This window comes from Sphaerodactylus townsendi, linkage group LG02 (genome assembly GCF_021028975.2).
Source record: "Sphaerodactylus townsendi isolate TG3544 linkage group LG02, MPM_Stown_v2.3, whole genome shotgun sequence".
Taxonomy (NCBI): Eukaryota; Metazoa; Chordata; class Lepidosauria; order Squamata; family Sphaerodactylidae; genus Sphaerodactylus; species Sphaerodactylus townsendi.
Window position 1 is genome coordinate 70,512,098 of NC_059426.1, and position 27,542 is coordinate 70,539,639.

At 45.4% G+C, this 27,542-nt stretch overlaps 1 protein-coding gene across 4 annotated transcripts; it reads right to left on the bottom strand.

Annotated features, from left to right (window-relative positions):
* TNKS1BP1 (tankyrase 1 binding protein 1) lies at nt 1-27,542 on the bottom strand. 4 transcript variants are annotated; one of them, XM_048484432.1, is made up of 12 exons: nt 27,469-27,542; nt 20,730-20,871; nt 19,402-20,158; nt 18,713-18,779; nt 13,603-15,054; nt 10,506-12,268; nt 5,242-5,626; nt 3,637-3,778; nt 3,147-3,280; nt 2,754-2,914; nt 2,291-2,366; nt 1-454 (listed from the first exon to the last, which is right to left on the bottom strand). In XM_048484432.1, exons 2-11 carry the CDS (start codon nt 20,863-20,865, stop codon nt 2,306-2,308), a joined length of 5,058 nt encoding a protein of 1,685 aa, XP_048340389.1. In that variant the 5' UTR covers nt 20,866-20,871; nt 27,469-27,542; the 3' UTR covers nt 1-454; nt 2,291-2,305. The 4 variants fall into 4 exon arrangements, with proteins under 4 accessions (XP_048340389.1, XP_048340384.1, XP_048340385.1 ...); XM_048484427.1 differs by having other exon boundaries at nt 18,713-18,782; XM_048484428.1 differs by lacking the exon at nt 27,469-27,542 and adding an exon at nt 27,384-27,453 and having other exon boundaries at nt 18,713-18,782.

Genomic DNA, 27,542 nt, shown 5'->3' on the forward strand with positions numbered 1-27,542 from the left:
TGTTGCCATAAAACCTTTATTTGTTTCAAGTGGTCAAAGACAAAAACAATCCATTCCTCTTTTGTCTGAAATGCATTATATGGCAGCAGAGAGAACAGAAGCCTCACTGCATTGTCTTCCCTCCCCATTGTGGGGTAAAAGGAAAGAAGTCAGCGCCAAAGCTACTAGACCGATTACAAAAAATAAGAATTTATATAAGAAGGAAAAAAGGAGGAGGAAACAAGACAAGACAGTGACAGAGAGAATCTAGCCGCCATATGCATGAGTGAGTGAATGTGATACAAAGTGCATAAATGTGCCTCATCCACCCTCTTCCCCCCCACCCACCCCCACCCCCAGCTCCTCATAGATGTTAGATGGGAAACAAGACTCCAACACCACCATGCCACCTTTCACCCATGACAATCTCATTAGAACGGCTGCTGTCAAGGCTCCAGCGGATGGAAAACAACATCTATAACGAAAAGAACATGACATGAATTACAAAGGTTGCCAGAGCTGTAGGATACACTGCAGGGAAATCTACCTGCAGAACTGAGCATCACTGCTGGGCTCTGGGTGAAGGACTTGAGCGTTAAGTCTCCCCCACCACCCACCCCCCGCTTTGCAGCAACACATTTGAATTCAGATATGCCTCAGGCCGTTTCACTTTGAAGTCTGATGCCCTGGCAATAAACCCCTTTTCTTTCTTAACCCAAACCATCCAACTAGATAGACTGTATAGCTAGCATGAAATCCTGGCTCTGGAAAAGGCCAAGCACATTCAACGCATTCCCCTGTACTTATCTCAAGGAAATGGCTTGTCATACACAGTCACAGCCCCTAGGTGGCATCATTTTTCAAATAATTACAACAACCTAGCCAACTGCAGACTAACAGGAGATATTTCTCACCATACTTTCCCAGTTCTCCACTACAATTCCTGTATAACCTAGTAGCGTACTTGCTGGAACCAGCTCTGTGCCAGGCACCTATGTTCGGCCTGGCCCCTTGCTGATAAGACAAGTTCCCTTGCCGGACCCCATTCACATGGGAATGGCCCAGTAACTCTAGTGCAGCGGTTCTCAACCTGTGGGTCGCGACCTCTTTGAGGTCACAGGGGTCGCCTAAGACCATCGGAAAACACATATTTCCTATGGTCTTAGGAACCAAGACACAAATAATTTTATAGTTGGGGGTCACCACAACATGAGGAACTGTATTAAAGGATTGCGGAATTAGGAAGGTTGAGAACGACTGCTCTAGTGCCACAGTATATGGTGACCTAGGGCCCACAGAAAAAGAACCGGTCTCCTTCATTACGCCTTCTAGCCAGTGTAGCTGCCTGTGGAGATTCAGTCTACCAAGAAAAAGCACTCTGAATCTGAAGAATAACCTACATCTGAAAGTCACCAAAGCTTAGTTTTTCAGCAGAGAAACCAAAAGGTGCTTCTTCTTGCACTTTTCATTATAACTTTATCCAGAGCTACAATTAATCCCCCCCCTCCAGCTGCCATAAGTTTATACTGTTGCAGAACAAAGAACATACATAAATACTTGCCTAATCCCTAATTTCAGCAGAACCTAAGAGGAAGTGGTGGGATTCAGCAGGTTCAAACCACTTTGCCAGAACCAGTTAAAATGCTGCTTGTAAACAACCAGTTGTAAAATTATTTGAATCTCACCACTGGAACCAGTTGTTAAGTTATTTGAATCCCACCACTGCTAAGAGGGGAGCAGGGACGCCTTAACAGCTAAATTTCTCTATTAATTTAGTAATGTCTGGAGTTCAACATTTTTGAACCTTTAGAACAAAGCATATATGCACTAGAAAGCATCTCATCTGTGCAAGTATTATTTCAGCGCAAACAAAGAATAGTATCTGGGAGACTCAAGTTCAAATCCCCATTCAGCCATGAAAGCTTGTTGGTTGATCTTCAGCCAGTCACTCACAAACCCCTAAGACAGCCTGTCCTGGGGCACATGATGGATAGGATTTGGGACAGAGGAATACTAACAGTTAAGAGACAAAGTAACTGGTCTTATATCTTCTTTCAGCCTCAGTGAGCTATTAAGTACCAGGAGGCCAAAGATCCTCCACTCTTCAAGAGCAGTTTGAGAACATTCTTTCTTGATAGCCACAGGTACTTTTCTATGAGAATTCTGGACCAAGTACCAAAATCCACAACCCCATCTAGCAGCTGCAGATGCCAAACACCAAATGTACTGCATGTAACACACTACAGTGATCCCACAAAACAAACAGGGATGGGAAGAGACCCGCATTCAAGCCCTCTAAAGAGACACTTGCCTCAATGCTTCCATTTCAAGATTTCTTTTTTCTCAGCTTCAGAACCTGCAGCCAATTGGGTGACGATGCTTCTGACCTAGGGAGGGTTAGGAAAAAGTTAAAATAGTAAGTTCAAACCCCCATTCAGCCATGAACACTTGTGGGGTGACCCTGAGCCAGTAGCTTAACCTACATCATAGGGTTGCTATCATGAGAAACAAATGGAAGGAAGAAGGATGGTGTCAAGCACTTAGGTCTCTGTTGGGGAGAAGGAGGATGCCAACCCTTATGTACAACAGACATGGACACAAAATGCTTCCAATTACCTTGAGAAAAGAAGTAACTTCTAAAAACAATGTTGACCCAGGAAACCAAAAAGAAATGACAGCAGGGGAGGAATCTAATGTGAAAGGCCAGTATTTGAACCTCATTGTCATATCACCACATATGCCACTTCCCATCTCTTCCACCATCACACACCTACCCTGAGGTTTTCTCTGGCTTGGGTGGCAGCACCAAAGGCTTCCCACTGGCAATCTTGCAAGACTTAGAGCGCTGTACATGGGCCTCCTTGGCAGGACTCTGCTTAGCCTCACTGTGGGAATCCCCTTCCTCAGCAGAACGGTTTCGGCCTCGTAGCTTGGCCTGGAAAAAGGGACAATTGAATTATAAGCAACCCTTAACGTTTGTCTACAGCAGCCCTGTATTTCCACTTTCTGGTGCTTATTGGCCACCTTCTGCTTTCCTATATACACCTGGCCCCTATTAACTCCCCATCATCAACAACTTTGAACATTACCATTTCCAACCAACAAGCGTGAAATCTGCCCTATCACATTCCTCATCCTACTTCCAACTGTGTTCCATCAGATACTACCTTCAATGCTGAGGGGCTGAGGCCTGGGAAAAGCGGCACCTTCACCCCCTTGGACAATGGGGAATTTCGAGGTCTTCTGCTCCTTGGCTCCTCGGCAGCTTCTTCATCAGAGACTACTGGAGCTACTCGAGGCTCTAAAATGAGGACAAAGAGACAGTATCATAACACAGGAGAACCTATACTAATGTTGTGCAGTACCTCACAATTCATGCCAATTCCCCAGCACAGGGAAACTAAAGAAATGGCCTGAAGTACAGTACCTAGAACACACTGGCAACAGGCCACTTGGGAAAATCCTGCCAAAAATCTTAGCCACAACCAACCATGACCAATGACAGGCAGAAGACTGTGACAAAAAAGAAGGTATAAACAAACAAGTCTGCCTCAAATGCATATGTAACTGGCACAGACCACACAATGCAAGTAACAGAAACCAGTAATGCACCAGAGGATGTCACATGTAAACCCAGCTTGCAGCATTCAATCCCACCTGTGGAATCTTTGAACATCCAGCTGTCCCTATCATTGTCCAAAAGACCACTTCCAGATCGAGTGACTGGTGCCCGATGACCTCGCTTACGGCCCAAGTTAGCCCGATCACGATAGGCAGTGCTGTCAAGGACCTCTGTATCCTGAAGGAAGCAAGGATAGAAGGGTTCAGAGCAACAAAAGAAAGGCTTCCACAAAAGCACAAGCGTTCCCCACATAGATCTTCCTTAGTTTCTGCTCTTTCAGGAACTGAATTGAAATTCACACCACAAAGAAATTCAGCCTGCAGAGCCATATCCCATAAACATCAACACCAATAAATCCAAATTATTTGAGCCCACCCAGATGATACAACAAATGACATCCTAAAATATAGTTTGTACTTGTCACTTTGCTTTTGATAGCTTCTGTCCATCCCTAAATATTTTTGTTTAGTATGATTATCAGAAAATTACATAAACCAGGCAAGGAAAAAGAAACACAAACCCAATCACCTCAAAATTAAGGAGAAGATCTTTGAGAACTACAAAACAACAAGGAAGCATTTAGGAACCTTTCAACCAGACTGTTCCTTGCCAGCCTCCCTGCATTGCCCTGTTATGTCCCCTCACCCTGAAATGTGGGAGGGGTTTCCTATATTTGGGATGTACTTGTCCTGCTTGCACATCAGTACAACAGGATTGTGTGGGTGGGCCTCTGGGCTGACTGGCATGTCTGGCTACAACTCTCCCCATTGTGCAGCTAGAGTGAGGGACAAAAATGTGAAGCTGGGAAAATGGGGGGGCAGCGGTGGAAGAGTCCATGTGAATTATTAAGAAACAATATTGGTTCAACAGGAATATCAGAAAGACTAACATTTGTTTTCCCAAACCACCCCTCCATATTTGCCACCTTGGGACCACTTTAATAAGAAAGCAGGAGCTCAACTGTCCATTGGCTTTATTTTGTCTGTTTGAGAGCAATTGCGTGCTAAATTACAAAGCTTGTGATAACATCTATAGATCGGGTTAGGAAATTCCTAGAGATCTGAGGGGAGACTATGACGAGAGAAATGACCTCATCAGGGTATAATGCCATAGAATCCATCTTCCAAAGCACCCTTTTCTCCAGGGGGGGCAATCAGTTGTCAACTGGAGATCAGATGTAATTCCAGAACTCTGGACCCCACCTAACAAACCTATGTGCAAACAACGGCCAAAGTTCAGCAGTGAGGGAAGGAGGACAGAAGAGTTTGCTCTGCACATAGTGAAGTATTTTGTCAAGAATGCTCTAGTTCAGAAAAAGGCAATTAACAATGATGCATTTCAAGTGCAAAGCAAAGGTCCATCAGGTCTCAAGCTCTCATACTAGGTCATGGGCAGAGGCAGAGGTGGGATCCAACCAGTTCTTACCACTTCTCTAGAAGTGGTTACTAATTTTTTCTGAGTGCCGAGAAGGGGTTACTAAAGCAACCTCCCTGCCCAATAGGGACTGCAGGTGCGTGTGTGCGGCGGCACCACTGTTTGAATCCCACCACCATTGGAACCTGTTATTAAAATTTTGGATCCCACCACTGGGCAGAGGAGATGTGTCTCAGCTCCTCAGGATGTCCTAGTCAAGTGCTTACCACTAAGAAGGTGAAGGTTTCTCCAGAAGATGCTCCAGACCCATCCGTAGCATGGCCTTCCAGGGATATGGGATGTTCCACCTGGTTCCCATTTTGCTCTGGATGATTCAGGCACCTCACTTCCAGAGCTGGTTGACTACAGTTTCTACCATCCAACTGGCTGACATCACCATCCTCACTGGACCGAATCATTTCATCCTCCTTTGCCTCCATTGAGACTGCAGTCATCTGTTCATCAGTCAAGTTGCTGGGTGCTCCCTCTTCTCCTGAATGGCAGCTATAGGAGGAAATAGGTCTCTCCTGTTCAGCCTCCTTGACAGCACTGTTGGTAACCATCTCTTCCAGCAGGCGGCTGGTGCTGGACAAATGTTCACTATGGGCCTCTCTGGTCATGAGATGATGAAAAACAGAGGGAGATGCTTATTACCCTTTTCAGCATGGCCTCACCATCTTGCCACCATTCTTTCCTCCCCAATGAATCCCCAAATTAATTGGTCTTCCTTTAGAAATATTTTGCTATAACGGCAAGACTAATAAAGGGGTGTGAAGGAGGAAACAGGTGAGTCAAAAAATGAAGCAATACCTCCCACATGCAACTCAGTTATGGAGACAACAGAGCAGATAATACCAGGCAGGAGTATTCAATCCTGCGGTCCAAGAGGGGAGTTGGTGGGAGTTAACATAATCCTCAAGCATCATCAGGCCACTTCAAGTGAAACAGGAAGGAAATGAATTCTATCTAGTGTCCATAGTGCCAAGACCAGTGAATTCTCCACATCATGACAGGGTACAACATAAAGACTGGGGTACATGCAGCTCCAGCTGCTACTTGAGGCCAAAGGCTACAACTATGATAGTCCTGCACAATTTATGACTCACAACAAATCAGCCTGCAAGCTCAAAATAGCCTTGTGCAGGCAACACAAACAAGAGATCTGATGAATCTGCCTTCAGCTGAATTGGTTTCAAGATATGCAGACTACTCTAGGTCTACATTCAACCACAAGCTAGGCAGCCATCGGGAACACAGTCTGTAGTCAGGGACTCAAGAACGCAACCCTAAAATGACATCTAGGATACGCCCACGTTCTTAGGATTCTACGGACTGAGAGTTTAGCATAGCATCTAGAATGCTGAGCTCAGTTTTGGCAGACCCAGGTTCAAATCCTCCTCAGCCTCAAACTTGAGTTTGCAGGGCACTTAGGAGCTGACATGCTGAAGGGAACCTGTAGGCAGAAAGACGTGTAGGTCAGGAAAAAAAGTTCTCCCTCCCCCATCACATGGCAGCAACTAAGATAGATGTACTAAAACAACATAGGGTTCAGAAGACTCTAATTGATCTTTTAATCTGTTTGGTCCTTTTGTCAACTATCCCCAGATTTTGAGTGTTTGGGACAAAAATAATTATTAGTATCAAGCCATTCATTCCTGTACTGTCTAGATGGGGGGGGGGGGGGGGGGAAGACAGATAGATACTCTATGAAGGGAACAGTCAGATCCTGCAACTGACACCAGATGATCACCAGAAAGATGGGAGGGAAGCAGCAGAGTAGAAGTTAATCCAAATTCAAAAGTTGGTGATCCTCTTTTGACTCAAGTTCATGGGGAAACAGACAACTCAAACAAGAAATCGGGAACTTAAATAATCCTGAATCTATGAGCTGTCTGGGCCTATTCAGTGTTCAGCCTTAATTTATCTCACAAGGGACTTACACAACCAGACACTCATTTAAACAAAGCATAAAAATAAAAGGTCAGCAAATAAATCAGCCTAATTAAAAGAACTGCTGTTCATGGAATAACTGACCCAAGATGATCATAGTGGCTCTCCAGAGAAAATATTCCATGACCCTCAAACATCTTGGGAGTTATAGCAGTGAGATGCCAGGGTTTGCTATGAATGGCACATCTTCTGCATGATACCAGGTCTCCTTGGGTGGAACTTGTATGTTAAAATGGATCTTCCTTGTGGCCCTATATGACTATAGTTAAGTCCTTCCTGTGGGCCTCTCCAAAGACATTAGAGAACAAGCAGAGGCACCCTCACCCAGCCACCATACCAATTGTTTGTACCGTTAAAAGAACCACTGAAGTCTGCATTCCCAAAAAAAGGACAGTTGTTATCATTAAGGTTGTCTCCTTTTAAAAGGAGTTCTGGTTAGAATTTGCCAAGCTTCCCTTATTGTTTTCTGCTGGTCCAAAAAGAGTGCATCATAAGATGACCTGAAGAAGTCCTGCCCCAAATTTATAACTTCACTTTAGCAAACTTCCACATCCCTTCTGCCTCCTGGATTGTAGAAAGACCTAAGAATCCAAGAGCCTCACTCCAAGCAGCGACTGAAACATTTCTTATTCTAGCGCGCTAGCTGTGCCAGTTGATAGATACAAAAGGGTGTCTTATGGCTCCTCAAAGTGTAACAGATTCACTGAAACAGAAGTTTCCATAGACTACGGCCCCCTTCATCAGAAGTATATTGTACATTTGAATGGAGGAGAAACAGGTTACATAGAGTATAGAGTTTATACACTGTATGTAAAAAAGAGTAGTTTTCAGCTTGAAAGGGACAGAGAGGACGGAACAGGTGCGTTCATAACGTGCTTTTCTTACTTGGTTGTATGCCAGAAGCCAGCTGCTCCCCACTTTTATCTCCTTCGCACTACAGGTGTAGTTCTAGGTTTGAAGATACTTCTCTTCCACTTGCTCTGGCAATATACCAGTTATCTACCTACCCACCTGAATAGGAAATCTGAGCAAGAGTGTGCCACTTCTACTTCAACACAACCCTTAACTCACCCTACCTGCTCCTCTTCAAGAGCCTAGAGAGCAGCCAAGAAGTTGGATAAGTACTGGCAAAGGGGAAATATGAACAGCAGGCTCTCAAGGGAGGAGTCTACTGCCTCAGAGCAATGCTACTTTGCATTTCCATAGAGAAAACTCTTTGAGGATCCCAGTTGTATCACATCTATGCCGATGAGATGCTTATGCCACCCTCCCCGCTGCTCACAGACCAAAGCTTTGAGAGGGTCCACAGCAAAAGCAGTTTTTATCTGACATGTTGGGATTTGGTAAACTCCCCCAGCCCCAGCAAATTAAGCACTTTGTATGGTGTTGGTGCCAGCCCTGCAATTTGGAGTTTGATGAGTCTGACTGGAAACTATACTTTGACTGATGCTCAGTGTGATAATGGAACAGGGAGAAGTGCGTGCCTCCTTATTGTTTCATCCTATGCAAGCCAGTGTGTTGGCAAGACAAAACTGATAATTATCAAGAAAGTCAAGTCAAGGCTGCTAGAAGAGCAAAGGTTAGAAATGCTCAAAACTCAGTGTATGGAAATAAGGAGTCCTTCTGGAATGAACCTCCCAATTTCCAGCCCAGTTGACTGGATTCTGAAGGACCAATAAGATTGCAGGTGACAATATAAACTTCTTCAAGAAACCCAAGTCAGCCAGCAGTGGAAGAAACAGAAATGTGCAGGAGGCACAACAATATTACCATACATTGTCGACATGTCTCCACTTCCAACAGAGGCAAATGCTGCACCTCAAAACAAAGTATCTAGCTGGGTCCACCTGAAAATGATATCATTATCTCACTGAATTTTTGTTAATTTCGTATAGTTCTTCCTTTTCTTAAGAATATGGTGTGGTACTTCCTTCATAATCTTCAGCGTGACCCCTTCCAAGATAATTCTCTGCTTTGAGTGTACTCTTAGTATTTGATCACGCATTGATTTACGGGTGCACACCAACATAATGTCTCTTGGCACTTTCGCTTTTCAAATCATATCTACAAAGCAACAGTAGTCATCAAACTGAAGGCTTAAGTGAGAAGAAATATATATCCCAATGTAGAAGATTAGCATAATATGCTACAGGAAAGAGCACTTGAGTAACTGTGAATCCTCCCACACTCACCACAAAAAAAGATACAAAAGCAGGACTGGTAGAAGCAACTTCACAGCAAACTGAATGAGCGGGCAGATGCTTTGGACAAGACATGGGCCCTGCTGGTACAGCATGTTGCTGAAGCAAGTCCCCCCACCCACCCATAAAGGGATGCAACTCAAAAGAAAATCAGTCTCCCTGTTCTCCAATTCACTGAATATGGCAGGTAGCCAAACAAAAACACTGATGTGGATGGGAAACTAACCATATTATAGAAAAAGGGGACCAAGATGAAAGGCAGCTTGGTGATTAGGCACTAGTTTGGTCACATCGTATTTTTATCCTACTCTTCCTTCAACTTTGATGGGACTTTTTTCCAGAAAATGACAGTGGTGCATGACTGTGTTTGCATGCTCTCTATGGACCAGACTGGACTAGCACTGGGTTTTCTGAATAGGGAACACAACAACTAAAAGTGTGATTTCTGCCTCTGTCCCTCTTAGCAGAAAGGAGCATCCCCGTTTATCCTGGCTACCTCCATTTCCCTTGCTTTAATGCAAAAGTTAGGAAGAAAGGCAGAAGACCTGCTGCCATAGTCCTGGGCTGTCTCTACAAAGCAGCTCTGTGGCTGCTGCCGATCCTGATTCCCTCCAAGCTTTCAGACTTTTAAGGAGGAGCTGCAAGACCAGCTTCATCAGCTGCGTTCCACAGGCATACAGAACATACAGTACAGGTTCAGATGTCACAGCAAACAAACTAAATGGTGGCTTGTCAGCCTCAAGCCCAAACAGATTGTCTGCACTACTTAAGTGCTCTCCTCATCTCCTCTTGAACACAGAGCTTGACAGAACACTTCTCACTTAAGCTCCTCTTTGACATCTAAATGCAGGCACTTCGGCAAATGGGAGCTAGCTTCTTCACCCACAAGCAAGGATCCAAAACTGGAATTGAACAGAGATTTAGGACCCAGATTGTCGGAGGAGGGGAGGAGAAACAAAGTTCTGTTTGCCAAGGTGACTGCAAGTGGAAGTCATAGCAAACAGGAGCACTGTCTAACTGGGATGTGTTTGAACAAGCTCTACGCACAAGAGGAGGTAGACAAATGGGGCTCATACACAATGCCAACAATTTTTTGTTTAATTAGAGCTTGTTCTAGCATCATATTGCAGCAGAATGCTATTATATTAACTGCCAGTACAGGTAACAGGTAACTCGCAGTGACTGGGTCAGGGGTGGGCAGTTACCCAGTGACTAATTACTTACAAAACTTTATTAATAACACAGAAGCACAACCAACATATACTTTGATTCATTTGTCAAGTTACTGAGCCTTATTCTGCTCCTTTCCCAGCTTTATTAGAGGGTCACTATGATCTTACCTCTCTCCAGGTTCTTTACTTGTTTCTGGTTTCTGCATCTCACCACCATCCAAATAAGAAGCTGCAAAGTGAAAACTTCGGTCCTGATATTCTTTCTGACTTTCACTGGTCCAGTCCATCTCCATTGGACCTGCTTCCTCAGCCGCATCCAAAGCTTTGGATCGTTCATCAGATACATCCGCGCTGTCAATGGGAGGTCTGTAGGCCAAATCTGCATGCCCCACACCAGGTTCTCTTGGCAACTCTGGATGCACAAGCCCTGCATCTGAGGATGCAGACAGCCTTGACAAGCCCAGGGCAGAGGGCGAATCAGGCTGCTTCTCTGTAGGCTTTCTAGATTCATCTGGGCTCTCAGTCTCGGAGAGGCTCGTGCCTCTGAGGCTGAGATCTTGCCCCTCTCTAACTTCTCTGGGCTCAACCATGGCGACAGTTCTTAAATCTCGAGTCTGGTCTATCAGGCTATCAGATGTTTCCACCAAATCTATTGCCATTCTTAGACCTGTCATATCCAGCAGGTCAAAGCTTCCTCCTTGGTTCTTCTCTGCTGTGCCGCATTCTTTTTTTTGTTCAGTTCCTGAGACATCAGTACCTTTGGCCCAGTCTCCTGTGCCAGCTGAGAAATTACCACCTTGCAGATGAGATCCACCAAGGATGTAGTCATCAGTCCAGACTGTCTTTTGGGCACGAAACTCCACATCACCAGCCCCAAACCCAGGGGAGCTAACTCCACTTACGACACCCACTTCTCTTTCCCAGCCTGTTTGGCTATTATTGAATTCATCAATGCCATCTGGCTTCCCAACACTGAATTCACTGTTTTGGCACTGGGCAACCCCCAAATCAAATCTAGTGGGCCAATCAGACTGCTTGGCACTTAGTTCAGAATCTGGACAACTGGCATCACTAAAGCCATATGCATCTGGCTGGGGCTGCTGCTGGATGTTAACCTGAGATGCAGGATGGCTGGCACTACATTTACCAGGCTTCTCCATCTGCTGGTTGCTGAATCCCACTTGCAGTTCACTGGCCCTGCTGTTAGCCCCGCTTTCGTTAGGCCACCCTGACTGGCAGGCATTGAATGCAGCCTCTTGAGAGGAACCATCAGTATCTTCATCAGCTCCCTTGGAATGCCTGACACTTAGCTGAGTATCCTGGTGGTGGTCAGGGCTGCATTTGTTAGCTATATCTGAAGACTCAGTGTTCACTTCTGATTCCATACAACTGGCATTTTCAGCACTGCTGGGCCAGTCAGTCCTGTCAGCAGCACTTACAATATACTGGCTGCTCCAGTCTGTGTTGCCCTCAGCAAACTCCCTGCTCCCCTGATCAGCATCAGTGCAGAGCTTTGGCCAACCTGGCTTCCTCACATAAGGCTCTGAATTTTGACATTCAGCAGAGTCAATGTCGTATGTGCTGCTCCAATCAGACTCCTCAATCTGTCGGTCAGCACAGCTGCTGCCATAGGCAGTGAGCCAATCTTCTTGGCCTTGGCTAGAACTACCCAGCAATGGAGTCCCTGTGGCCCAGTCTTGTGGGCTAGCAGCAAATTCCATACCCTGCCTGTCAGCATCATCAGCACTGTATGAGCTCAGCCAATCCCGTTTGCTAGTACCAAACTCACGATCCTGTTCAGTCTCGTCAGGCCATTGTGTCTTGCTGCCAACAGCCTCTTCGGCCCATCCTACGCCAAAGGCTGTGGATCGGCCACTGTCTCCAATGCCAAACTCACTGCAAAGGTCTTTCCGGGACCATCCAAGGAGATCCTATAAAAGGAAAGCAAAACAAAGAGGAGACCCCATGGAGGCGGAGAGATTTGGTGGGGGGCAAACTTAAGAAGGAAGCTCTCTTCCACCCACATATCTCAATGTGACTAAGATGACAAGCAAACAGAAATGGACCCTTGACTTCAGGCGTCACCAGGGTCTCCCCAATTCGTGAGTCTACCAAGGCATACCCCAGGGGTAGGGAACCTGCGGCTCTCCAGATGTTCAGGAACTACAATTCCCATCAGCCCCTACCAGCATGGCCAATTGGCCATGCTGACAGAGGCTGATGGGAATTGTAGTTCCTGAACATCTGGAGAGCCGCAGGTTCCCTACCCCTGGCATACCCAAAAGAAAAATCTGAATACATTCATCTCCTAAGAGCCAAATTCTACAGAAAGCAAATCATCATAGAAAAATGTGTCCAACTCATGTGCAAGTATCCTGCACAAGTGTAATTACCCTAGAAAGCATGTGTGATGCAGCAAGTTATATGTCTTGTAGGATAGCACTGATTATGTGCCTCCTCACAGAACTTACTTTTCTACACAGAAGTGCTTTTAGTATAAGAAAACCATAGCATGAAATGGATTCCAAAATATTCAGGTATAAGAAATGATTTAGAAACTTTGATAGGAATTAATCAGCAAAATGTAAGAAGCACGAGAAGTGCCTAAATAAAACATGCCTATGTAGAGTTAACAGGGGAAAGAAATGGTTGTTTAGCAGAACACAGAACTTAAGCTTCCCAAACTTTACTTGTCCCATCAGTTTTCTCAACCTTCAGCAGCATGGCTCAAATAACAATTCATAAACCACTCATGGTTGTTTCAACTAAGTTTCTCTTGGCATGTACAAATGTTACAGTTAACGTGGCCAGCCAACAAAAGATCCCACCATTCATTCTTAGATGAGTGGGCTGGAAATGAAGCTCAGCTTCTCGCTAGTTGAGAGGTCCAACAGAACATGCAAAACTATATTTGATGTAGATGGGCAGGTAAGGTTTGATGAGAAAAGTAGTTGACCTGGGAAAAGCAGAAGAGTTATCCCATACAGCAACACCTTTTGGCTCAGCCTCGTCTCTTGCATGCTCTGCAGTCATCCAACCTGTTTAACCACATCGCGGCTCACTTAAAACGAAGGCCTGCCCCTCACAAAGGCAAGCCCAGTCTGTTACCCAACCAGGCAGGAATGCACACCCATCTAGCCACCTTTTTAATCCTCTTAACCCATTCCATACTAGTCTTAAAAATCACAGAATGAAAAGACCAGTGGCATCTTCTACATGCAACCCATTTCGTTGGTCTCAGCCAACTTCCCATACATTCCTTTACCTCTGGTCCTGTGGGGTCATCCAACTTGGGTGTACTTCTCCTCTTAGTGTCATCCGCACTGGGTGGAGGTGATGCCAGCAATTTGTCCAGCCAGCCTGAGCTAGGATCATGCTCAACCTCCCTCAGGGGGTCGACGTCACTAGTCCTGCTCTCCTGAACCAGATCCAGAGCATACTCATTCTCCCAACTGGACACAATGGTCTGCATCTGAGCATCCTCAGAGAATGAGATGCAAGGCTGTGCAGGGGGGGCAGACTGTCCTACACTTGGCAAGGGCTCCATTGCCTGCAAAGCCTCCTCCTCTTGGGTTGCAGCAAAAGGCAATAAGCCCCCATCCTCCTCTTGAAAACCACCCACTGTTGCCACCAAAGGACCCTTTAGTTCATGGCTGCTAGGCTCTCTCCCACCAGAGGGTCCTCCAGGTGCAGACATATGCAGGAGAGCAGAAGGGGGCTCTGGTTGCCCCACAGCCTGGCTCCAGGAATCCTTACACCCAGGGGAGCTTCCATGAGCCTCAGCCTCATCTTCTCTCCTGCTCAACCCTTCTGAACGTCTCTCCTCATAAGAACTTCTGGGACTGGAGATGTTTCCACCCAATTCTGTCTCCAAGAGGCCTGTGTCCTCTGCCTCTGCAATGGGAGACCTGGGTGGAGACCCCAACCTCCTCCCACCACACTGAAGAGTCCGGTTAGGAAATGACCATTCAAAAGACTGTGACAGGCTCCAATTGGACTCCCCAGCTGCGGCCTGCTCTAAAGGAGGACCCCCTCTTGGCAGAGCAGCCAAAGATCCCCCTAACTCTTCCTTGCCTTTTTTGCCTTGGGGCTGCACCACTCCCTCAGAGGCACGCCGCAAGGGCAGCTGAGAAAGGTTGGGGGGGTTATCCTCCAGAGGGAACACCTGATTATGGTTCGTGGGGGCAACTTGACTCCTGGAGAGCAGAAGGGACTCTTGAGCATGAGAGGGGGAGCCAGGAGGCTGATCAGAATCAAGACAGTAATCAGAAAGAGGGTTTGGGGAACCAGGAGACTCAGAGGTGCCCAAGAGACAACTGGGAGTTTCTGGGCTGTGATCAATATGTGGAGTAACAGCCTCACTGAGAGAGGGCCCAGGGAGAAGTAAGCCCTCAAGATGCCTTGCAGAAGGGCTGGGGGGACATGGAGACAAGGAAGCCTCAACAGAAGCACTGGGGGGTTCCAGTGAACAGGGGTCAGCAAGGGCCAGAGGAGAACCTGGAGCCTGGGTAAGGCCATAGGACACCTCAACAGGAGATGTGAGAGGTTTGATAAAATCTGGTGAGCCTGGGGGAAGCTCAGCTTGGGTGCTCTGATTATCTGCTGGAAGATATGGGGCACCTGGGGGCTGGGCTGGTTCAGCAGGGGTCTCAGGGGACCCAGGTGTGATTCCAGAAGAGAGCTTGGCAAGGGGTTGATAGGTCTGTGGGACAGAGACCTGCAGAAACAAGGGAAGAACAGGTTAAAAGTTATCATCCCTCCCTGCAACCTTTCTATGAGTCCCAACTAAATCTAGATATGGAACCTCTCTGCCCCAAAGGTTCTCCCCACCAGAATATAAGAGGTATTCCCCCAATCCTAACCCTCTACTCCAAACCACTGTGGGGTATTTCCCCCTTTCTTGAACAGCTCTTCCAGTAGAAACTGCTCCTCTTAAAAGACCATCCCTTACCCAAGTTGCAGACCTTCCCCCAAATCAAAGCCAGAAGGTGATGAAATGCAAAGAGAGGAAGAGAAAGGAAAAAAGAAAAGCTGAAGAAGTCAGTCCACATGCTGTAATCACAGAGATTTTGTGCTCCACCCATGGTTTTCCTTTCTCCAGCCTGGAAATAAAGCCAAGATGGGCGGGTTACGCCTAGTGGGCCAATGGCCTTGCTCACCTCCTTCTCCCCAGGGAGAGGCAAAGAGAGTTAATCATTACCATCTTGATCTCTGTGAAGGAAGAGGGTAATGTGCCTTCTCTGGCAGCAGATTTGGCCAGCAGCCCAGCACAGTTAGGTACTGCCTCACGCATACCTGCCAGGTCACTGGGCTGTATGTACTGAGTCATGGCTGCTCCCTCCCCTCCAGGAAAAGTCCAAGGCGCTGCCAAGCCTTGCATAGGTTCCCTCTACCTTCTTTGTCTGAACCAGTTTTTGTCCATTGCCAAGTTATATTTTCTAGCTCCCAAAAGCAAGACAATACTGGGATCATCACGGGGATGTTATGAGCCAAGAGTACTTAATGAACTGCAATGCCCTGCACTGTAAAGTTTGCAGCATGCACCGCTAACTGTGCCTGGCCACACCCACTGTATGCTGCCAGTTTTTCCACTGTTGATTGTAGCAAGGCAGGCCCTACCCAGCAGGCAGAGATTGATGGATTTCTCGTATCAAACTGGAAACGAAGGGTCATGTGCCATTCTGGCATTTCTATGTTTGTTTTCTCACACTGCATCCAAACCCCAATCTGGGCTGCAAAGCTGTCTCTCTTGAGAGGTAACCAAGTCACAAGGTTTGGACATCACCTTTTCCTAAGTACCCAAACTTATCCCAAATATTTTTATGTCACAATGAAGAAAAAATGTTTCCTAGGCATACTCAAATCCACTTCACACAGAATCATAGGAGCTGGAAGAGAGACCACAAGGGGTTATTGAGACCAACTCCCCTGCCTCCATGCAGGGATACTCCAGTCAAGCACTTCTGGAGCTAGATGGGCTGGGTCCAGTCTCTCTTGTTTAAAAACCTCCAAAGGGAGGAGACTCCCACTACTCTCTGAGGCAGTAGAATTTTACTGTCAAACAGCCTCTTGGAGGGCTCAGGGAAGTTCCCTTTTTCCTAATGTTTAGGTGGAATCCTCTTTCTCCTCTGCACTCTTTGAATCCATTATTCTGTGTCTTAGTCTCTGAGACAGCAGAAAACAGAAGCTTGCTCCACCTCTTCAACATATGGCATCCCTTCAACATATTTAAGCATAGCTATCAATGTCCCCTCTTAACTTTTGAAGTTTCTCCAGACTAAAACATTCCCAGCTCCCTAAGCCGGCTGCGCTCCTTCATAGGCATGGACTTCCAGCTCCTCCTTTCTACCTTTATTTTTGTTGGGTTCTCTCTGGGCCCTAATCCAGCCCTGTCAATAATATCCTTCTTTTGAATTGCTGTGCCCTTTAGAACTGTACACACAACATTCCAGATGAGGCTCTAACTTAATGCAGAAAATAGAGAGGTATAATTAAAACCCCTCGATCTTGACACTCATAGTACTCCTATTGATATACAACCCTAAAAATTGCACTGGCTTTCTTGGCCATTTACGTCAGATCACACTACTGATTAGTTGATAGTCTACTAAGACTCCTGTGATCCCTTTTTTTGCAAGTAGTGTTGTTCAAGCCAAGGTGCTCAAATGATCCTGTATCCTGTGACATCCCTCCTCAAAATATTAAAGGACACAGCCTATTACGTGGCCACCCCTGAACTCCTTCTCTCTTCTACAGACTAAACATACCTAGCTCCCTAAGCCCACTCCCTCCCATAGGGCATGGAATCCAGACTCCTTTTACTATTTTTTGGCTGCCCTTATCTTGGTCCTTTCTGCCTCCAACTCTGTCAATATCCTTTTCCTTGAATTCACAGGGGACCTCAGGAACTGTACACAATATTCCCAGGCTTCAAGAGTCTAACTAATGCCAGAATAGAGAGGTATAATTACACCCTCTCTCGATCTTTGGACACTCATACTCCTCATTGATACAACCCAAAAAATTGCATTGGCTTTTTTCTTGGCTGCCGTGATCACACTTCTTGACTCATATGTTTAGTTGATGGCTCCATACTTTAAAGACTCCCAGATCCCTTTCGCAAGTAGTGTTGTCAAGCCAGGTGTCACCCATCCTGTATCTGTGACATCCCTCCAAATATTAAGGCATAGCTATTACGTCACCCCTGAACCTTCTCTTCTACAGACTAAACATACCTAGCTCCCTAAGCCACTCCCCATAGGGCATGGAATCCAGACCTTTTACTATTTTGGTTGCCCTTATCTGGTCTTGTTCCAACTTGTCAATATCCTTCTTGAATTGCGGGGACCAGAACTGTACACAATATTCCAGGTCAGGTCTAACCAATGCAGAATAGAGAGGTATAATTACACCCCTCGATCTTGACACTATACTCCTATTGATACAACCCAAAATTGCATTGGCTTTCTTGGCTGCCGCATCACACTTCTGACTCATGTTTAGTTGATGGTCTACTAAGACTCCCAGATCCCTTTCGCAAGTAGTGTTGTCAAGCCAGGTGTCACCCATCCTGTATCTGTGACATCCCTCCAAATATTAAGGCATAGCTATTACGTCACCCCGAACCTTCTCTTCTACAGACTAAACATACCTAGCTCCCTAAGCCACTCCCCATAGGGCATGGAATCCAGACCTTTTACTATTTTGGTTGCCCTTATCTGGTCTCATTCCAACTTGTCAATATCCTTCTTGAATTGCGGGGACCAGAACTGTACACAATATTCCAGGTCAGGTCTAACCAATGCAGAATAGTGAGGTATAATTACACCCCTCGATCTTGACACTATACTCCTATTGATACAGCCCAAAATTGCATAGGTTTTCTTGGCTGCTGCATCACACTGCTGACATGTTCAGTCTGTTAATTTGTTCAGTTTGTTAAATATACTTTCAGCATCCATGACCAACTAGAGATGCTGCACAATGTACAGCTGGGGGAAAAATTAACTCCCTAAAAGCCACCATGAAAGTATCAGGTGCTCCTGCATAGGCTTGAATATTTCAAATTCCCAAGGACTACAGCCAGTTGTCTGGGTAAGCCACCGCCTCCCATTTTTATGAGTCTGATGCTATACCCTGTACCAGAAAAAGGGGCAACAAGTTTGACCTGAGAAACCCAATCGTGGTGCATGATGGTCCATTGACTATTTTGATTATCACCTCTCGTGGAGAAGCATTAGCTGGGAAAGAAAAAGAGACACGCACCCTACAGAAAGGGAGCCTGGAAGGAGAGAGGTGGCAGCTACCCCTGAGACAGAGGAAAGCCAGGAAGGAGAGAACCCAGCGGAGGAATTGCCGTGCTGCAGATAACTCACGCCAGGAGACGGTGGACTGCGAAGTCCAGGCTGGCCTCCATCGCAGCTCATGCTAGGTGGGCTGGAGCTGCTGAGAGAAAGAAAGAGACAACATCAGGAGACAGAACTGGCTATTACTGAAGACAACCGAAAGGAAATGTAGGTAGAAGTCATGAAGGTTTCATTCCACTGAATGTTCATCTTGCCCTTCTCACTGCAAGTTCTATTTACCACTGCAATCCTATCAAAGGCCATTTTCCTTGACAGGCAAACCACTTTCCTGCAGTGAAGACTTGAGGCTGGCCAGAACTCATAACAGTATCTTAGCATTTAAAACTACTAGAGTTTCTCCTGACTTACAATTGCCAAGACCAAACCTCAGCATGTTCATTTCAGAAGCAAGTCCCACTAAGTACGATGGAAATTATTCTAAGTAGCCATGAGCTTGTAGCCTTAACCTGTTGCAGCTGTCATTCTTTCTTAACCATAGACATAATTCTAGGACCAATGAAAAACAGACCAAGAAACTGCTGGCAGGCCATTCTATAGAAATGTTAATGACTTTTATTTCCCATGGTACCCAAGAGCTAAAAGATCTGCTGTTCTGTGTCCCGTTTCAGTAACATACATTAGAAGAACTTTGCACTATGTCAGAAAATGAATCTTCCAAAATTATTTATAATGTCCTACCATGAAAATCTGAACTTTACCTGTCTCTAGAGTGGAAACGTGATTCTTTTTTCGTTGCAGGCTGCTCAGATTCAGGCACATGCTGACCATTGGAACTTGTTATTTCCTCCTTGTCCCTTGATAATCCGCTCTCTTCATGAGAAGCCCCGTATGCAGGACCCTTCAATTCCATTTCTTCCCCTTCCCCTCCACTGGAACATCTCCGAAATGCAGCATAACCCTTAGGCCCCAAGTGAACAGCTGTGCCACCCTCTTGGCTAAAGAAGGTGCGTCTCAGTCGAGGCCTGTCAGGGCTCTCTAGCCCTTCCTTGCTGGGCTTCTCCATCTTGGCCAAGATCTCCTCCACTGTGGTCCCAGGAAAACGTTCTGGCTTAGCTGCTACTGGCACTGGCTTCACTTTGAAAGGAATAGCACACTTGCGTACATTGGACAAGTCTCCACACTCCTCCACAGAAATTCCTTCCGCAACACTGGATTGCTTTGGAGACCCAGCTCCTTCTCCATCTGCAGGTGGTTTGGTAGCAGAAGAGAATGGAGGGGAAACCTCTTTTCCATTTGCAGCTTCTTTTGGGGGACCCTTGAGGCTAAAGGAAAGGCGTTTAACAGAATTACCAGCCCCACTGCTATATGGCTTGGGTCCAGCCAGCAAATTGATCTTTTCTGCAGAGGGCACTTCAGAAAGGGCTTGGCGCAGTACAGGGGTGGGTTTTGCTGGCATGGCTGGCTTTGGCAGCACACATGGCTTGGGTTTCACTGGGGGCTTTGGGCGGGCATCCCCTGAGGAAAAGAGAAGATACAAAATGGTAATCTGCCACCTAAGACTATTAGTTTTGCAATAGACCTATCCCCCACCCTCCATACCAAAACCACTTTAAAGGGATAGATGGCAACCAATGCCTTACACAGAGTTACCTCTCTAATGCCTTACAAACATACCTGTCCCATTTTTATCTTACCCTTCCTCTACAAAGCTCAGAATAGCACACATTTTACCCTCACAGCAACCTTGTGAGGTGAGTTAGGCTGAGTGCATGTAGCTGGTTCAACGTCACCCAGCGAACATCATAGCTGACTAGTGATTTGAACCCGGGTCCCTTAAGTCCTAGTCTAACCATTAAACCATATTGATTCTGGTTGTACAAAGTCCTGCATGCTATTTCCAAGGAATCCCCCTGTATTGTGTGATTCTGTCGAACATAGAGTTTGGCTTTTATTCTCTGGTGGATCATCCCTCTTAATGTAAGCAGGAAGATCAGGACCTCTAGAAGCTTGGCATATCACCCCAACCTATAAATCACTTTGCAGCTCTTCACTTTGTGCCAGTAAAAAAGAAGATCTCAAGCTGTACCTGTTTCAGGGCTGCTTGACAATGGTTTGGGCCCCCTACGGCCATTAGCAGCTGTACAAAGGAATGGGGAGCACAGTGACTGGGGCGTAGAGTCCATCACATCACCAGGCTGGGATTCCAAATGCAGTACATACATCAGTTCCTACGACACAGGAGGGAAAAAAAGAATTTAGGCAGCTTGAAGATACCAATGAAAGACTGTCAAATGATCACCCTGCTCCTCTCACAGAATGCAAGTTTTCCCCCAGCATCTTCTCTTGCTTTCTGCAGCTGAAGGAAACAGCCTAAAGACAGACAGCCATTTGTCTCTCACATACACACACCAAAAAAGTTTCATGTTAAACCACTCCCAGGGCAGGCTGGGACAAAGATGAAGGGAGCGGGTCTCCCACAAGCATCCAGGCCATGACTCAGACTCAGGATCAGAAACAAACCTATAAACCTGGGCTTTTCTAGCCTTTGTTATCATCCTATGCTGCACGGAACTGCCTCTGGTTCAACCTTGGTAAAAAAAAAAAACCCTGTCCTTTCCTGCCAATATGCTCTTCCTTCTTACACCAAATCTGCCTCTTGTGCTGCTTCATTTCTTTTGTCAGCTTCTTTCACTTTGCCATAACACTCCCATTTTGCCTTTTTTGGTCAGAATCTCCCCTTTCTTTCCAAGTTCCTCCCTCCCTTCTTCCCCACTTGCTTCAGCGCAGGACAGTTTGTGTTCTGCCCAGTCCCAGCTGCGTAGGCTCCCACCCAAATATATTGGGAGTAAACATCTGGACTACTCCCCCCCTCCCGGTTTCTCAATCGCTTGGCACAGCCACTGGAATTCAATGAGGTAAAGCTGGGGCCTGCTCCCATCACTACGGCAACGGCCTCCCACTAGATTTCAAGAGAGGGCCAAACCCTTGCTAAGAAGAGAAACAGTTAGGAGTGTAGTTACACAGAATACATGTCCCAGAGATTGTTCCAACTGGCAGCTATAATTCAGGAAGAGAAAAGAACCCTAACAGGAGATAGGAAGGTCTACTAATAATCCCCACTCTTTACAATAGAAAGCTTTGACACAACAAGCAAAAGGCTCAGATTAAGGTGCTGCCCACAAGGTTGTAAATAGACCCCATCTCCAGGCTGCATTAAACAGTCATCTGAATTAGCAAGCCTCTCCCTCTAGACCCATGTTGAAGGAGAGTCAAAAGTAGGCAAACAGTCTCTGAGGCCAAAGACACAGTACTACTCTCAGTTTCTGCTGCTCAGGCCACTCAAATAATATTATCTTTACTCCTACAAGCCACAGAATAAGTCTATCTCCAGTTCCTAGGCCAGTAACGACAAGCCCAGTTTATGCTGATTACACCAGTACCTGAGACCTGATTTTGGCCTTGCCTACTTGCTCACATACTGCTGCCTACTGTCAAGGCACTATTTGCCTTGCTCCACACCCTCTATATCTAAGGCACTATCCTACCTCCTCAATGGCCCAACCTAGAAGAATTCTACGGGCAAGCACATTATGAGTCAAAACTTTTTGCAACATACAGACCCTATATTTTATTTATATATATATATATAAATGCATATATAAATGCATATATAAATGCATATATATATATATATATACAAATATATATCTATATATATATATATAAATGAATATATAAATGCATATATAAATGCATATATATATATATATATATATATATATATATATATATATATATATATATTTTTTTTTTGTTGGTTTCATTGTGTGTAGATGTGGTAAAAGAGACAAGTGTGTATTTGCCACATTGTTCGATGAATACATTTCCTGCATTAAAGTAGTGTAGGTACAGAAAACTTGTTAAGTGTGAAGCAAGTTGCCTGATATGAAAAAAGAAATGTTATCATATAATGACAAAAATGTAGTCTGAAATTGACTGAATTTTTACAAGTTTACTCCAAAAGAACTTTCCTCTTGGGGAAATCATACTTAGTTTTGCGAGAGGCCCCTGAGGGAAACATTCTTTGCATGCAATCAAAACTTTAGTTTGCAAGGCCCACAAAGCATTAAGCTAACATCCTTCTAATGATCTGCACTGCCTCAGATGCAAAATCCAGTTGGGTCATTGTTACAAAAGGTCATTTTCCGCCAAATCATGCTGTTCCTAACAGAAAGGGGCATGCATACCAAGGTGGTATGTGATGTTTACTAATGATGCACTGAAGCACATGTGGAAAGGGGTGGGCAGAATTAGAAATTGTTAGGCAAAAGGAAGCACATTTTTTAAAAGAATAGCCTCAGGCTACAATGATGCGATATGTGGAAAGGGAGTTCCAAAAGATGGTGAGGCAAGGGGAGATAAAGACAGGCAGGTTCAGAGAGTCGAGAACAGAAAAAAACACATAAAGCAGAAAAGATGTTGTCATTTGTCACTTCTATAGCAATGCACATTTTTCAGTTTCCAGCTTGCAAGGTAAAAGCAACACAGTATTGTTTCCACACTCCAGAAGGGGAATTGAGGCTGAGAGATAATGACCACCAAGGCCACCAAGTGAATTCATAACTAAATCACTATTTGAAACTGGATTCCACAGAGCTAAATCCACCACTCTCCCCAATGATCCTCATATAACAGGAAACTGCACCGAAGGGAGTTTTTGGTGCATGAGAAAAGATTCGTTTTAAAGTCTGACCTTATTGAGATCTGGAAAGTCATGCCTTAGTAAGCCTCAGGAGAGAAGCTACTCAAAGGAGCTGTAATAAACATCTGCTAAGGAAAGATCAGGACCTGAACAGATGGAAGGAAAAGAAGTGGGAGGAAGAAACCTCAAAGACGCCAAAAGGTACATGCAGAAGGCTGCGAGGGTAAAGGCTGAGCCAAGAAAGCAGCGAGATGGCAGAAAGCCCAAAGGGGCATAGCTAGATAATTTGCAGGGACTCCTCTGGCCAAGCAGCTCTGTCTCCTCCAAGACATTCAGCAATGTTTCATATGCAAAGAGCATGACAGGGGAAGAGGAAGCGTCATATGTCATCCAGACGTTGCTGATACCATTGCTAAACATCAGCTATCAGCTTCCCAACGTGCACGTACAGGAAGCTGCCATCACCTAAATAAGATGGGCACTAACTCTATTCAAATCCCTTTAGCATTGGGAGGAAAAAGAACTCCTCAAATAGCACACAAGTGATGCTTCCACACTAGGATTTTCATTTGTATTACTCCCATTTATTCCTGGAAATACAAACATCGTTTCTCCCAAACAAGTGCATTCTCATGTTACCAGGGGTCATGTCTTATCATTGTTTTTCTTTTTTGAAAACGCTAGTTTGTAGCCATTTTCAGATAGTCTATAAAAACTGTAGCACAATTCTCCCAGGTATAAACTGAAGTAGAAGTACTGCCTCACCTAGCTGGAATATATAACCCCAAATCCACATCTCTCAATTCTCTGCCTACCTTTCCATGATATCCATTCTAAAATGCCAACTCTGTTATAATTCCTAGAGTAGATACAGGCAATAAGCAGGGATGACTATATCAGTATCATTTTCACTTTATTTTTGCCTTGAAATTGTAAGAAACTACAGAGGTGACTTTTTTCTATTTCACTGCTATGTAAAGAAAAAAATTAATCAAAAGGCATTCATGCCCTCCCAGCACTAGTATAAACAAACTACTTGTGATAAAACTCAAAAAATTAATAAGTCTTTCCTGTCTTCATCTCTGCAGTCAGTTCCACCATATGAATGTAAAAAAATAGAGGAAATGGCAATTTCACCTCATTATTTTGCTTGTAAGGTGGAGTGGGATACACCACAGCAGTGAAATGAGAAAATCTTTGGCAGTTTCTGCATTGCACAATTATACAGGGTTACAATCAGTATCTTATAATCCAAGTCTATTTTATCCCAGTTTCTCCCTTTCTGTGAAGGAATCAAGTGAAGACCAGGAGGAAATACTCCAGTTTGTTTCGCATGAGCCCAGGTCTTTTGTATTTACACCGCAAGCATATCTGCGCATGCGCAAACATCCCCGGTGTCCCATGTTCTGATTGGCTGCTGTTTTTGGCAGCAGCTGGAATGAACGTCTATACCCTGCCTTTTGAATTGTTGTCCTCCCTTTTTTCCAGTTTTGGATAGGGCCCAGCACAGGCCTCAACATGGCAAGCGACAGCAAAAAACAGTGGGGCACAGCATCACATCCCATTCCCACTCACGTTCTCATATTTTTGTGGAAAATATTTTGTGGAAAATATGAGAATATGACTCCCCCCCGCCCCATGATATGCCCACTAACATTCGGCCCAAAGTGCACATCTCCCTAGCTATGCACACTGAGCAACCAGCACATGTACAGAAAAGAAAACAGGGACACGTTGGGACTCCACTCCTGATTAACCCAGGCGAATTGGCACCTTGGTGGATACCATGAGCTGAACACGTGCTCAGGGGAACGTTTTGGAAAGGGTGGCCTGCAACGGTCGGCAGCTCAGCACAGTTGAAAACTGATATGACATCAGGTGTGGAGATCAGGGGGGCGGGCGGCAGGGCAATCAGGTGGCTGGGAAGGAAAAATAAACTGGTTCTGCTCCCGTGGTCTTTGCGCGGTAGCGGGTTCTACCTGGGATTTTTGAAAAGAATTGCCAAATTGGCGATTTTTAAAAATCCCAGGATGAGGGAAATATCGTGGGACAAACCCGCTTTAGGACCAGGAACCATGTGAACTTCTTTACCAAACCTGGATATTTCCCTTGCCCAACTCAGGATATTTGGACCTTGCAGAAATGACATTTGTTAACTGACAATCCCCTTGTCAACTGCACCTCATTTTTGCCTACTTCCTTAGGGAAACACCAGCAGCATTGACCACACTGGAGCTCTTATGTAGGCAGGTGAAATTCCCTCTGCAATAGCAGCCACTCTTCGTTAACAGGGAAGTGGTTCTATTCTTTCAGAAGAAGGTGATTCATTATATGGGGAACATGCTACACAATTAGTATTGAATCATATAGTGTTCATTTCAGCATTTTTTAAAAATATGTTATTTCTGTCCTTGCAATTTGTCTCACAGCTAAAGGGACATATCAACATGGAGGACTGAAGCACAAAACTAAAAAATCTAAGATGATAGTAGACATATAACCTAGGACAAACAAGTTACCACTAGCCGTGATACTGAATAACGGCACACCTCCAGGCCAGTTCGTAGCCATCTTAAGGCCTTTGCCTTGCAGCAGTAACTCTTTTCTTCTGTACACATTCTAAGGGAATCTTTATTTCAGATGGAACACCCCCCCCTTTGTTATAACAAAAAGGGAGGAAGGAACAAATCAAGAAACCGCATGGAATGATTTAAAATCAGGGGCTTCCTAAGAGAAAATGCTGAAATAGAAAAGAGCAGCCTATGGACAGCTGGGCTATGGACAGCACACAAGAACACCACCATATCTCAGGTGAGGGGACAATGGCTTGTTACAAACCCAGAAGCATAGATTTATCAATACCACTTATCGATCCTTCCTTTGATTACCCAAGCAAGAAATTCAAATAACAAATTCCATGCACGGAGCAGAGATAGGAAAGAATATATTCTGATAAGCCACAGGTAGATTAATTGTAGCCAACGAATTCTTCTATTTGGCGGTGAATGATATAGGGATATTACAAAGAGAATTGGGAAACATGTAGAAGTATGTTGGCATATGACTCAAGAATATAAGGAGTACTGTGTTTTTCCTATCCAAAAAAGAGAAATACATTGTATGGAAGGAATATCCACCAGTCCTTCAGAAAAAGCAGAAACGTTGTTGAATGAAGCCATGTAGAGAATTCCTGACATAGATCATGGTCTCCAGAAGCAAGAAAGGAAGACTTCAAAAGAGAAAAAAATTGCTTTGGTGCTGGAACAGAAGAATAGTTATAAGGGTAGGGCAGGGGCAGTATTTCGGCCTACAGAAACTACTATTTAGCAAGATAAAGGGAGATAAGTATTTTCAAGTTGGGTGTAGATGGAATCACAGCCAAGAAAGAGAGGGAGTGGTAAGAGGCAGTGCAGAGGGAACTCCAACCAGAAAGGGGTGGAAATCAGAGCCGTAAATGTTGTTAGTTTACTAAGGGGGCCCTGATGCTAGCAGAGGGAAAGAAGAAAGTAAGGAGGTATTATGAGAAGGGCCAGAATTCCAGCAAACAATCAGACCAAATGTCAGCCCCTCAATACATGGCCACTCAATCTCTATTTTTAGCCATTTATGTGTGACCCATATGTTTGTTATTGGCCTTCCCACAGGGACCATTCCCTCACCCTTGCCCTCTACCGACTGATCCCCAGGCTAGGCCGAATACATTTTTTGCAACGATTTTGGGTTACAAACCACAAATCCACCCCTCCCCCCAATTCCGTTCAGTGCAAATGGCCTTCCTCGTATTTCCTCACCTTTCCAAAGCTCCCAAATATAATGGTTTTGGGGTGCGCAGCCTCACTCACACACCCAGAACTCCTTTCCCAGGATCCCTAAAATTCCTCCTCGGTACCCACATAGCCAGCCCCCCCCCGCCCCCCCGCCCGCTCCTTGGACAGCCACTTCCCAACCCCGCACAATCTCTCCTCCCCTAAACCGCCACACGGTCCCCCCACCCACCGCCCCTCAAGAGGCCCCAAGATTTATATCTGTGCTCTATACCCTTCTTTCTCTCTGGACAAAGGGGGGAGGCGACCGACAGCGCACGAGTGCCCCCACCCTCCCGCCCACCGCGAAGGCGCCTTACCCGAGCCAGAAATCCACGGCCCGATCGAGGCGCGGCCGAGCCTCGCTCTGTGCATATTCAAATCAAGGCCCAGC